The following is a 13,573-nucleotide window of genomic DNA, read 5'->3' on the forward strand; positions in this document are numbered from 1 at the left end:
ATTCAGAAAAAATAAACCAGTTTTATTTAAGAAAGGACTTGTGTCGCTAAAGTTTCGTCGGAACGAAGTTACGGAAAATAAATTAAATAAAAAAACGGAAACGTAACAGTATTGTTGAACTGAGCATGTGAGACGTTCGTTGTTATAGCGCGACTCATGAAATTAAGTGTATCGCAAAGTTATATTCAGAAAAAATAAACCAGTTTTATTTAAGAAAGGACTTGTGTCGCTAAAGTTTCGTCGGAACGAAGTTACGGAAAATTAACTAACGAACGGAGACGTAACAGTATTATAGAGGTTACAACCAATAAGATTTAATGAAACTAACCTTTAAAAAAGGAATAAGTCATTGCTTACGGAAAACATAAAACACTAGTCGTTTGCTATTAAGATTCGCATAGATTACCACTACACAAATCGTGAATTCACTTAAAATAAGCGTACTTGCACATTAGTCCAAGTATCCAGCATAAAACTAATGGAAGTTGTAAAAAAAAAAAAAGTAATAACAATAACAAAAAGAAGAATATCAAAAACATACTAGCCGTATGAAATTTAAAATGATCTATTGAAATTTTAGAGTTTATTAGACTGTTAAAAGTCTTTAGTTGCATTCACGTAGGAATAAAAGCAGTGTGATTTTGCTACCATGCCAACGAAGAGCTTTTGTTACTCTATGTCTATGTAGAGTTTAGTCATATTTTAAAGTTTTGTCAGAATATAAACTTCCTCTCGTTATATTGTGTAGTGTAGTAAGATGGCGCTTTTGTGTCAATATGTTTTTGTTTTATATTTATATACTATAGTGATCTTTGAAATTGAGGGTGGTATTCATTCATATAATATTGTTAAATACTAGTATATAATAAAGCGTTGTAGAACGAGAAATGTATAAAGGTATTTAAATTTTCTGTGTTATATTATGAAATTGAAGAAAACTGTTGAACTTAATTTTTAAAATTAATTGAATTAGGCAGTATCACAAAATTTATTATTTAGATATGCTTTTAAATTCAATTTCAATTACATTTTCAACAGTTAATTTCTTTTCGAGTTTTTCACTTACCACTGCATTGTAAGAGGAAAATTTGATAACATTATCAGTATCACTAGATTGACACTGCTGTTGTCTGAATTTTGGTCTACTGAAACCTAGGAGAATATAATTTAAGAATTTCATTCATTTCTGACATTAATAATACCAATAGTATATAACTTTTCTTTGGGGGCGAATTAAAATTTAATATGGTTATTACTTTTTATTTTTTTCATATAAAGTTATTGCTAAACTCTGTGTTGTTTTGATGCTAATTTAATCTGAGATTAATATAATTTTCTTAACTTAGTAATCACACTACATTTTCATTTATATCTTTCATTTAGCCTGAATAATAATAGCAGATCTAGCATTAGTGCCTTGATTTTAATTGGACTACTAAAAATTGCAGTGTCATTCAGCACATGAAGGTCACACCCACACCTAATTCAACAACCTTCCAAATAGATTACCAGCCCAAACTAGATATAATTTGTCATATACATAAGTTTCATAAACAAAGTTTTTTATTAAAGTGCAATTTAGATTTGTAGCTTAAACACATTTATTATTTCTAATGTTTAAGCTTGTAGTTGTACTTTAATGAGGCAGGAGTAAGGCAGAATAAAATTTGTAAGGTATTGTGCCTTTTCAAGGAAAATGTATGTTTGAGAGGGGGGATATCATTAACATGAATAGACTTAACCCTGACTTTAATCATTCGAACCTCAATATGCCTTACACTGGCAGTTTGTTTAACCTCCCATATAATCTCACTGATAGAACAAAGACTTGTATGTTGGCCTTAATTGCATATGTTGTGGTTATAGACCCAACCAAAGGAATCTATAATTGTATTTAATATAAATTTCACAGATTATTCATTTTATGAGATAAGTAATTTACATCTCATATCACACTTTTAATGTTTGTAACTTCAGCATTTGTCCTACTAACTAGTATAAGTATTTAAGGCTAGGTGAGAAAAGATTATTAGGCTCAAAATAATCACTCAATAAAGAAGTTAGCTCAGTCTAAATAAAACCCCTCACATCCATAAAGCTAAGCAACAACACGTAAAGAAATTCAAACCACCAACACAAACCTCATTCCATAAGTTAATAAAATAACAGGAAAACAGGTGGTCCAATAAACAGAAAGAAATGGGTTTCCAAAGTTCCATAGCTTATACTATACGTTATAGTAATTTCCTCCAATATTTAGGACTTCATCTTCAGTCTTATCCTTCCACCACTCTAACAAACCTTCCATAAGCAGTTTATGTAATCCCTTTAACTGGTGAAACTAACCATTGAATAAGGTCAGATAAGAGATTATTATTTCGGTACTATTAAACATACATGTGATAATTAATCATTTTTTTAACAATTTTAATTTTTATTGGGACCACTGTTTAAAATACTTTACTGCTTTTGTTCTACATGTGGATTTTAAAGTTTTGCTACACAGAAAATCAGCTGAAGAAGTTTTTATTACTATAACTAAATAATTGGGGTTACATTAATGATATTGATAAAGGCATAATTAGTAAATTAGTAGTATTTCTGATGACATTAAACTCTTGGGTATTTCTAGGTGTACTGAGGATGTTGAGGTATTATAGTATGATTTCTATCAGTTGGTAAGTTAGACAAGTACTTGTCAAGTGATCTTTAGTTATACTGAGTGCAAGGTAACCCATTTAGGTTATCATACTTTGGGTCACACATTTAGAATATATAGGAACCCACTGAATATTATGACTGCATTAAGAAAATAATCTAAACTATTGGTCAGTTAGATTGGCTGATTATTGTTCTAATTGTGTCAGAAACCATTATAAGAAGTCACTCATAAAATAAATTTGTTGTGAGAAAGTTTTCTTGTATTTCTACTTTGTTGAACAATTTGACAGGACCTTTGCTTTGTTTTAAATTAGGACATTAAATGTTAATATTTTTAACTTTGACTTTAAGAAAAATTTTGGTTGAGGTGCCATATAAGAGATAAATTAGTATGAGATTGTCAGAAAAGTAAATATAAAATTGGTGATAGGAAGTGAAGAGTAATAATAATAATCAGTAATTTTTCTGATTGGGAGAATGTGATTTGGATAGCTTTCTGGATGGTGATATTTAAAATATTGATGATATCAAGATGCTTGTGAGAAGATTTTATACAGAAAGCTTCTTTTATCCAAAATAACCCTGACAGTCTTAGTGAATGGTCAGAAAAGTGAAAGATTAGATTTGATATTGAGAAATGTAAATAATTATGCACTTGTAGTGTGGAAATTTGGAAAGGGTTTACTCTTTCTGAAGTAGGAACATCAGTGTTGATAAAATGGAAGTGTTTAAAGTGTTTGTGATAAAACCCTTAAACCTTCTACTTAGTGTCTAGCTGTGACAAAAAGAGCAAATAGAGTTCTTGTTTCTACTTATAGGAACTTTTAAAAAGATTATTCTAGTGCCTCCTTACTACAGGAAGAATCTCAACATGATGAAACTTATTTAAGTCAGTTAAACTATGAAGAAAGACTTAGTTTTCTTTGTTTTCAGAACACTGAAAACCAGGGAAATTTAAATTGTTAAATATAGAGAATATTGATAATAGAAATTATTTTAAATTTCAAGTTATAATTTATTTAATAGTGATAGACTTTTTAAGAGCAGGAGTGGGGTGGCTTTTTATTTAAGGATTGAACTACGGCCTGTTAGGATTGAAGACAAAAATGGTAGTCAAGAGGTTGAATCCTTATGAAGTTTCTTGAAGTGATTCAGGATGGATGTTATATACGAAATGGTCAAGGAGCCAACCAATAGGATGGGTTTGTGGGTCATCTTATTGTTACCGCTAATGACACTCTGGCTGCAAGAGTTGAAGTGGGCAAAAATTTTTGCAAAAATGGTCATTGCAGTACTTGGTTTGATGTTCTGTCATGTGTTCAAATAAAAAGAAAAAAATTTATTTCCTAATTTTTAGAAAGCCAATTTTGAGTTCATGAGACAAGATTTGTCATTAGTGAACTGGGACATTGAGTTAAAAGATGATGTGGGAAACACTTCAAAATAAATTGTTTTAAATTCAGTATAGGCATGTTCTCAAAAAATGGGGAAAAGGTAACAGTGAAGATCAAATGTAATTAGAAAAAATTGCCATAAATTTAAGAAGTTTAAATTGACAGATAGGATAGAAGATTTACAGAACTGTAGGAAGGCTAGGAGTTTGATTAAATACAAAATGAGGAAATCCAGAATACTTCACAAGAAACAACTGGCTGACAATGGTAAAACTAACAACAATGATTGTATTTTTTTAAGTATTTAAAGGTAAGTAAAATGTCATAAATTGGGCCCTTAAGGGACACTGATGGGAAGGCTATTGTTGAAGACATTGAGATTGTTGAACCTTTAACTTTCTTTCTCTCTCTCTTTTTTTTTTAATAGAGAAGATACTAGCAGTGTTCCTGACACTGAGCTTTCTGGAAAATATGGTAATTTACTTGAATCATGTAAATACAAACCCCTTGGTGGTAACTATAAAGACTGAGAGGTTAAATATGGTAATTTACTTGAATCATGTGAATTTAAACCCATTGGTGGTAACTAGAAAGACTGGGAGGTTAAAAGTAGATAAAGCACTAGGCCTAGAAAAGTTTTTCCTCTGTTTTAAAGGAGGTTAATGATCAAATATGTCAACTTTTCTCTCTTCTCTCTCATTTTGGTATGTTAATATGTGTGAGCAAATGCTTGAGGATTGGAGGTTTACTTAACTCACATTTTTAAAGGGTATAAGTTTCTATGGAAATTATGGACACATTAGTCTTACATCTGTAGTGGGGAAAAATCTTAAGAGTCTGACAAAAGAAGATGTACAAAATCATTTTATGAAATGCAATATTATAAGTTAATGTCAATGTGGGTGATCATGTCTTAATAATCCTTTTTTTAGGGCTTTACTTGTTACCTGTTTGATGGAAATAATGTGCACTTGGTGTAATTAGATTTTCAAAAAACTTAGCTGTGGAAATCGCATGAGTAGGAGAGAAAGATCAATTAATTGAATTGTATGGTAGTTGGATAGGGGAAAGATAAGGTTATTAACAAAGTCTAGTCAGATTGGACTCTTGTTAGTAATTGAGCATTTTGGGGGTCAGTGCTTGGGACTTTTCCTTATCTACATTAATGATATTAAATTTTGGGATATATATAGCTGTATTGAGGATGTTGAGGTACTAATAATGGTTTCAATCAGTTGGTAAGTTGGTCAAATATTTGTCAAATGTACTTTAATTATAGTATATGCAAAGTAATTCACGTGGATTCTCATAAATTTTTCAAGCATTTAAAATAATATGGGAACCAACTCAATAGCATGTCTGAAGAAGAGAATCTTTTCATAGTAGTGGATATGTCACTTGGTTATCAAAGCAGTGCTCTTTTGTTAGTAGTAAAGCATATAATTTTAGAGTGTACTTAAAGACTTTGGTTACAACTCAGAAGAGCTCATCTCTCTTCACAAATTACTAGTTAGGCTTCACTTGGAATACAGTGTACAGTTTTGGTCTCCTTTTCTAAGAAAGGATATTGATTTATTGGAAAAGGGCTATCATGATGATATCATGGATGGAGCAGTTATTTCACAGGGATAGGTTAACACCTCTTAACTTATTTTCTCTTGACAAAAGAAGGGGTAAGAAGTGATCTTATTGAAGTTTATAAAATTATCCAAAGATATTATGAAAACTAGAATGAAAAGAAACAAGCACAAGATTTGAAAAGAACAGGCTTGGTTTCAGTTAAAACAGTTTTTTATTTTTCAAACAGAGTAATTAATCTATGGGATCAATTGTTATTTGAAGTAGTGGAAGCCAGCACTTTCCAGGAGTTTCAAAATGGAATTGATGATTTCCTGAAAAGCAAAGAATGGGTATAAATTTTTATTTTTTCCAAGGGTGTCCATATGTGCAAGGACAACCTTGAATGACCAAAAGGGTCCCTTGTTGTTCCTGGGTTATCTTTTCTGAGAACCAAGATATTTTTCAACAAGTGTTAATGACTTCATCTCTAGGTTGCTTTAAAGTTTAAGTATCATGAAGAAAAGAGAATAGCAGTCATAATTACTTGATTGAAAATAAACTTTGTAATCATTATTTTAAACAGCCTAATGCGTGTGTCAAAATAAAAAATAAATTGTTCTTTTATGATACAGCACTAAATAAAATATTAACTAGCTAGTTTTAATGGGAGGTTTGGTTGAGAATATTTTTGCTAACCTAAGGAAGAAAAACGGTTGTAACGCTTGGAGCACATTTTTCAAATTTCACAACTTTTTAGGATGACTTGAAAAATCACCAGATGCACCATATTCATCCATATTATGGATCATATATATATATTTTTAAAATGGTTTTTATATTAAATGGAATCAGTAGAATGTCTCTATGTAAAGAAAATTATTAAAACTGGTTGCAGGACTAAATAATATATTAAAAACTAGTAATATTTGTATAACAGTCTTACTTCTGTTTATATATTCTAGGTTGAATCAGATGTACTTTCAAGTCTATACAATTGTATCTATACAGTAACCACATACCTACAGAATGTCGACTGTTGCAGAAAACTTTCCATTTCGGGATTTGTGCATGTTCTGTGAGAAAGTTGCTAACCAACGTGGTAAGGATAAAAAAAGGAAAATTCTCAGTCAACTGATTTCTGAGTGGAGGAATAGGCACAAAGAACTTCACAAAGATGACAAAAATACAGTAATAATTCTTTTTACTGCTATAATTAAGGTTTAATTTTAAAGCTAAATACTTTTTTTTTAGACAAATCACATAATTTTCAATTATTTGAAGGTGCTTGCATGTTATTTAGATATACATAAAATGCACATCTGTTTATCATTTTGGATTTTCATATGTAATATTATTAGAAAATGTTTTGGAATAAAATACTTTAGATGGTGCAGGTTTCATGTATTAATTGTGTTTCATAAATTTAGCACTTAACACTAGCTTATTTGTTAATAAAATGAAAAATTAGTCTTTTAAGTTACACACAAAAAAAATTTTAGCTAAATAAAACAAAGCCACAAAACATTTGTAAAAATTGCAATAGCACATTCAGAATTTACATTTTATATATGTTTCAACTTTGATGGTCAACTTCAGTGATAATCTGCACAACAGGAATGTATTTGTTTTTGAAATTGATGTAATAAATAATATTTCCTGCTCTTGTTTTTTCTTTTACTAGACAGACTCATTTTTTCCTGCAATGCGACTTCTATTGCCACAGTGTGAGAGAGAGAGAGCAGCATATGGAATGAAAGAGGTAACAGACAAGTCCCTAGCTAGAGCATTATTGGAATTGTTAAATAACAATATTATAGGATTAGCCTATTATTAAATTATTTCAAATTGTTTTGGCATGTCTTATAAATATAAGGAATTTCATTATTAACTTCAAAATATCAAGTGTTTTAATTTCATGACTTAGTAGATAACCTCTAACAAGCAGTCTTCAGATCTGCTATGTTAGTACTTAACACATATACTACCAATTCATCCAGTTAGTAATCTTTAGCTCTCTGTAGTTATGAGCACATGAATAACAGCCAATCTCAACAAACACCAAGATCTTGACTTTTTCTTTATTTTTGATTTAAAAAATTAAGAGGTCTTTTTGTTTGCATCTATAAAGGTAGAACATTGATATATGTATGCATTTGTTTTACCATATAAAAGGATAATTATTGAGAGTTTCACATATATGAACATATAAACATTTAAGATAACTTACAGCTTTATCACAGCAAAGTGGTGTGTTTTTTGTAGCACTTTTTAGCAAAAATCTTGATAAAGGTCCAGTGTTTAAGTGAAGAGTCAGAGGATTCTCAGAAGTTGTTGAATTATCGAGCTCCAAAAAGTGCTAAGGATGTAAGTAATTTAAATGTTTGCTTTTATAATAATTTTTGTTTGTTTCATTCCTTGTTAAATATTCTGTTCAAGTGCTAACACAGTAAAAAATAAAGGATATACTTTAAAAAAGAATAATTTTGGAACTAATAAATTTAGGCCAGCCTTGAATATAGCCCACAAAGCTTACAATTATTTTTGTCCTGCTATATTATATAGTAGTGGCAACAAGAGACTGTATGACATTATAATTATATCTCAAGTTCAGTTTTTTATGTTTTGTTTCAGTGTTTCAAACTTAATTATGATTGACAGAATTGCTTGCTTTTAGCTGATGAGGCTGATTTAACTTATTTGGATGTTTTTAACTATTTACTTACGTTTCTAGTTTTATGATACACGTATAATACAAACCTTTTAAGACAACTCTGTTCCTCCTCATACTTGCATGTATGTTTTGTGGCATTTTTCTTATGGCAAAACTCCTTATATAGTGTGTGTTTTTTATAATCTCATACAATGATAGAAACTTTAAAGACAATTGTTTTTTTATTATTATTGTATGGACAGTAAAGTATTTAATTATGTAGACATATCTGTAACATTAAATTTTAGCAGCTGGTTCTAATTCTGAAAGTATTTTTTATTTGAAAAAAATCTTAAATTAGTATTTGTGATTTTGAAAGTAAGCTATTTTGCTGTATAAGTGTATAAAATATATCAATCATGATCAAAGGCTATACTTTAACATCATCACATTAAAAGCAAGGTCATTAAGAATTAGCATAGTTTTAAAAATCAATAATTTTAAAAATAATTAGAAAAACATTTTATTTTGAGAATGGAGTGATAAGTGTTTTTAAACAAAGTAATGTCTTTAGCTGATTAGTTCAATTAATTTTGGGCAATAAAGAAATTACTTGTTTTTTTGTCACTCATTTAAACAGTTTAACTTCAATTAGTATTGCCAAACATTGATTTATTGTTGTATTGTAACATTTTAAGTTTGGATATTTAAATATCTTAGTGATAATATTTTATGAAACTGAATTGTATAGATAAAAAATATAATCATGATGGATATAATTTGAAAACTAGGTAGCAGGAGATTTTGCAAGTGTTGCAGAATTTGTGTTCAGAAAACGATGCCCACCTGAAACATCTCCATCCATCAATTTGGAAGAAATTAACAAACATTTTGATGACATTTCTATTAATAATGTTGCTAAAAACAAAGGTGAGGAAATTTTCTAAAGGTTTGTTATTTAAGCTTGCATGAATACTGGTGATGTGTGTTCCACATGATTGGTTTGCTCTTTGCAAATGTTCTTTGTTACAGGGACTAATGTACAAAACAAAGTAAACTGGTATTAAAAAAATATAAAATAAACTAAATGTACTAGTGTAGTAAATATAGTTAAATCACAAATTACCCAGTTTGTTCATAATACATTTCTAATTTATTACATTTTTAACATGTAGATGTTTTTCTTGACGTAACATTATGCTTGTTAAATAAATAAATAGACTTATTATTAATATTCATAAAGATTTTTTCAGATTTGTTAACAAAATTATATCCACAATAAAAACGTAATTTCATTTTGTGGTAGGTTTTTCATGTTCCTTCACATGTTATTGAAATTACTTTATAAGCAGATTAAATCATATATTCTGTATTTAGCTTTTATAGAAAAAAATATGATTGTTGAACAAAGTTTTATAATGAAATGCTATTTAATCAGTGATGTTGATCTTTCCAGATTAGGGGGGGAAGGATGGTCTAATGGCAAGGTTTGGGGAAACTTGTTATATAAGTTGTAGGGCCATTGTTTGTGTACCCAGTTAGACTAGTTTACTAACGCAATTGGAAGTGTATAAGAGGAAAGTTAAAACATTTTGTAAAAGTATTGTTAGACTATTTAGTGAAGATACCAAAACTCTGTTGGCTATATTATGACTGGTGAGAACCTATCAGGTGTTGGGTGCTCACCTGCATGTCACACTTCAAAATTTAAGTAAAGTTAATACTTCTAATTCTTTCTTTCATTGCCCCTCCATCAGTGAGGATGAAGACTTGCACCTTGACAGATTTACCCTTAGCCAACCAATTTCCTTCAGTTGTCTCTTCAAAAATCCCTGTTTAACAAGTTAACCATTATGCTTATCACTTCTTCCTTCTTCATCACTTTGCCTCAACACCACCAAGATTTAATCAGGCACTGGTTAGTAGTTTATTCGGCACCTGATCAGTGAAAGTGTGTTTACTCCTATCCCCCCCCCCCCCCCACCCCTACAATAAAATCTCTAGACATTGGATTTATAGATCCCTGCTGCCCCGAAGGACCATAAATCTGATAATGGCCACTTGTTAGTAGTTAAGAAAGAGAAGATTCCACATAGGCCAAAACATACAATTTTCTGCGCATAGCCCCTCACTCCCTTAATAAGCAGGATGAAGCGGAATTCTCATTTCTCAGCATCTCTGGTTGTCTTTCAAGGTTTCTCCCAGGAGATCTCAAATCAAAACAACTGCCTTCATTTGATTGGTTGATTTGAAACCTCTTCTGTAGCCTGAGAGTTTGTCTTAGTTTTCAAAATGCTGAAATCATTTTTAAAGTTTCCAATTGTTTTGGCAGCAAACAGCAGCAAAGATTTAACATAAGGTGTTCCAGTATCCCTTTTACTATGGTATCTTTCTGCAGCAGAGCTTTGTTGAGCATATTTAGAAGCTAAATCACCTCAAGGTGTGTCACCAAGCCGAACTGTTTTGTTTTTAGTATGTTTTTCATACAGACTGTTAGCTTTACTTTAGATTCCTTACTGAATCTTGAAGCATGCTTTAACTCAAACACTGATGTCTTTGGTATTGTGAACAAAAGTACATAGAATTCAGTACTTTTGTAATGATATAATTTACTACAGCCTAGCTGATCATTGATAAATGTTTAATTTTTGGACTTTCCAACAAAATCTTTCATTGTAATCATGCCTCTACTTTACAGTGCACTAAAAGTAGTTTAAGTCTTAAAGTTTCCTTCCTCTGAATTGTAAGGTCTTGTCTATCCATATACCTTAAGCATGAAAATATTTTACACGAAACTTTTTATGATTTCTTTGCATTTGTGCCAGAAGCTGTGTAAACATTCCTATCCTGGTGGGAAGAGGTTAGATTTTTGAACACAATAGCATAAGTATGTTTTGCCTTGTGTGCTCAATATTTTTCAAATGCCCTTTTCCATTCTTGGAAATCTACAGAAAGGAATGTGTCTGCTGTGCACTTAGCTAATTCAAGAAGGTTTTTGGTTTAATGTGGGCACGTATGTAAAATCGCACATATACCTGCAGGGAAATATCATAATGTAGTCAAGTGCACTTATTAAACATCATAGAATTTCAGCGATTTGTTTTGAAAGTCTGAGTGACAGTGCTCTGTGTATCAGGCTATTTAGGAAGTTTGTGTTGTTTTGAAAGTTTATTCATGTGATCTCAGTTGAAGCTGATATGGCTTAAAGCTACAGCACCTCGCATCTGCAGTACTTAAAGTTGCAAGTGAATCAACTCTAGTGGAAGATTCTCTATAACCTGGTATATGTAGTTGTAAAAATTTTTGAATGTCTATTTGTAGGCTATTTAATATACATTGCAGTTGTGAAATCTGTACTTAGTTAATGCTAGAAAAAAAGAAATTAAAGGATATTACAACACAGGATGGCATTTAGGCTTAAGTCTATGTGTGTGTGTTTTCATTTTATCTATGTTTGCATAGCCTTAGTTAGGAACCTTATGCACTTTTTTGCAAAAAGAAAAAGCCTTTAGAAACCGACCAACATAATAATAAATCAAACTGAGATGCATTATTGGAATTGAACCATTTCAATAACAATTAATAAATTCTGCCAAAATCAGTGGAAAATTAATAACATGAAAAAAAAGGTGTGTGTGTGAAGAACAATATTTTGGGTGTCTTCTATTGGGCAAAATGAGGGAGTATATCCCCCACTCTCCAGTGATTAACATTTCTGTAATATATATGGTTTTTATCAAGCATAATTGATTATCATGCAATAAATACTATGTAGCATTGTATATAAAGCATGATGTATACTGTAAATAAGTCTAATTTTGCTTTTCAATGAGTAAAAGAAAACTGGCAGTAACCAAGTAACTTTTTTCTTTCTCTCTCTTGTCAGAGGAAATAAAGAAAACATTTCGTTTTCTAACCCATAACATATCGTCTCGAGATTTGAAGTGGTTAATTAGAATGATTCTGAAAGAAATGAAACTTGGGATTAGTGAGCAGACAGTGTTGAATACATTTCATCCTGATGCTAAAGAACTTTTTGATGTAACAAGTAGCCTTGCTAAGGTAAGTTCACCTACCATTTTGTCTATACATAATTTCAGCAATGTTATACCTGTCAGTGCTATTAAATAACCTTTGGGTGGAATGAAATGTAGGTAATTTGATCAAAAATATTTGACTAATTTTTCAATGTCAGGTTTTATTTAAATCAATCTGTTTCTTGAAAAATATTTACAGTGTCCAGTTAATTTTGTCAGTTCTTCCTGTGAATCATCTCAGTGCATGATTTGATCTGTTACAGATTTGTTTAGACTTCTATCAGCACCATTAAAATCAATAAAAGCCCAAGCTAAATGACTTACTAGCATCTCAAGTAAATTTTCACTCTTCCACATTTATCCAATAGCAAAAAATTACATAATTAAGAAAGGCACCTTTTTTTAAAATTGTACTTAAGCTCCTAAAAACATGTTTCTCATTGAAAAAATACTTCAATGCACATACTTGTCTTCAAGACCAAGGATTATAGACCAAGGATTAAAAGACTGCACGTATTGATGTAATATTATCTCAAAGATCATTCATGGGAAGGAAAGGTACATAATTTTATGTTAGTGAATAACGTATTTCATTGATGTATAATGTTTCTCTAGGTTTGTGATCGCCTGAAGGAGCCTTCATTACGTCTACATGAGATAGAAATTTCTTTATTTAGTCCTTTTCGTCCCATGTTGGCAGAAAGGGCTGATCCTAGTCAGGTCAGTGTCACAGCATAAATAGTTTAGTGTATTATTTAATTTTTTTAATACAAAAGTGTAATTTTAGCCTGATAAATATATAAGTTATAAAGTTCTCAATTTGATTTTTATTAAATGGATTTTTTGTGTAAACATGTTGTAAAATTGAAGAGCTTAACATGACATAGTAGCTAATGTTTGACTTTATATCAAATGATTACAAGTTTGTGGCATGCTATTACTGCATGTTCAGATATTGGAATGCTGTGAAAGTGACAGTTAATCCCACTGAATGGTTCAAAGATGTAGACAAAGCGTTTGTGGCAGGTGATGCTGTTGGTTGCCTTCTCTCTAGTTGATAGTTCAAAATTAGTGATTGTTATGCCTGAAACCTTAGAGTCCCTGATGTGACTGGTTAATCTACGTGTGCATAAGATACTGTTCAAGTTGAAAAATCCTATTCTTTAGCAAAATTGTAAAATTCATACTTTATGAATACATACATGTGTTTGTGTGTGTCTATATATATATATATATATATGTATGTGTGTGTGTGTGTATGTTTGTTTATG

At 30.6% G+C, this 13,573-nt stretch overlaps 1 protein-coding gene across 4 annotated transcripts in view; it reads left to right on the plus strand.

Annotated features, from left to right (window-relative positions):
- Positions 1-772: 772 nt before the first annotated feature.
- LOC106461319 (DNA ligase 4-like) overlaps positions 773-13,573 on the plus strand; it is a 34,986-nt gene continuing 22,185 nt past the window's right edge. For 2 of the 4 annotated variants that reach the window (XM_013921137.2, XM_022388190.1), the window contains exons 1-7: positions 774-897; positions 6,578-6,803; positions 7,297-7,374; positions 7,878-7,979; positions 9,057-9,195; positions 12,152-12,327; positions 12,918-13,022. In XM_013921137.2, the coding sequence (XP_013776591.1) occupies positions 6,642-6,803; positions 7,297-7,374; positions 7,878-7,979; positions 9,057-9,195; positions 12,152-12,327; positions 12,918-13,022 (762 nt within the window). In that variant the 5' untranslated portion in view covers positions 774-897; positions 6,578-6,641. Of the gene's footprint in view, positions 898-6,577; positions 6,804-7,296; positions 7,375-7,877; positions 7,980-9,056; positions 9,196-12,151; positions 12,328-12,917; positions 13,023-13,573 lie in introns of those variants that run through there. The other 2 variants (XM_022388191.1, XM_022388193.1) reach the window with 2 other exon arrangements.

This window comes from Limulus polyphemus, unplaced genomic scaffold (genome assembly GCF_000517525.1).
Source record: "Limulus polyphemus unplaced genomic scaffold, Limulus_polyphemus-2.1.2 Scaffold934, whole genome shotgun sequence".
Classification (NCBI taxonomy): Eukaryota; Metazoa; Arthropoda; class Merostomata; order Xiphosura; family Limulidae; genus Limulus; species Limulus polyphemus.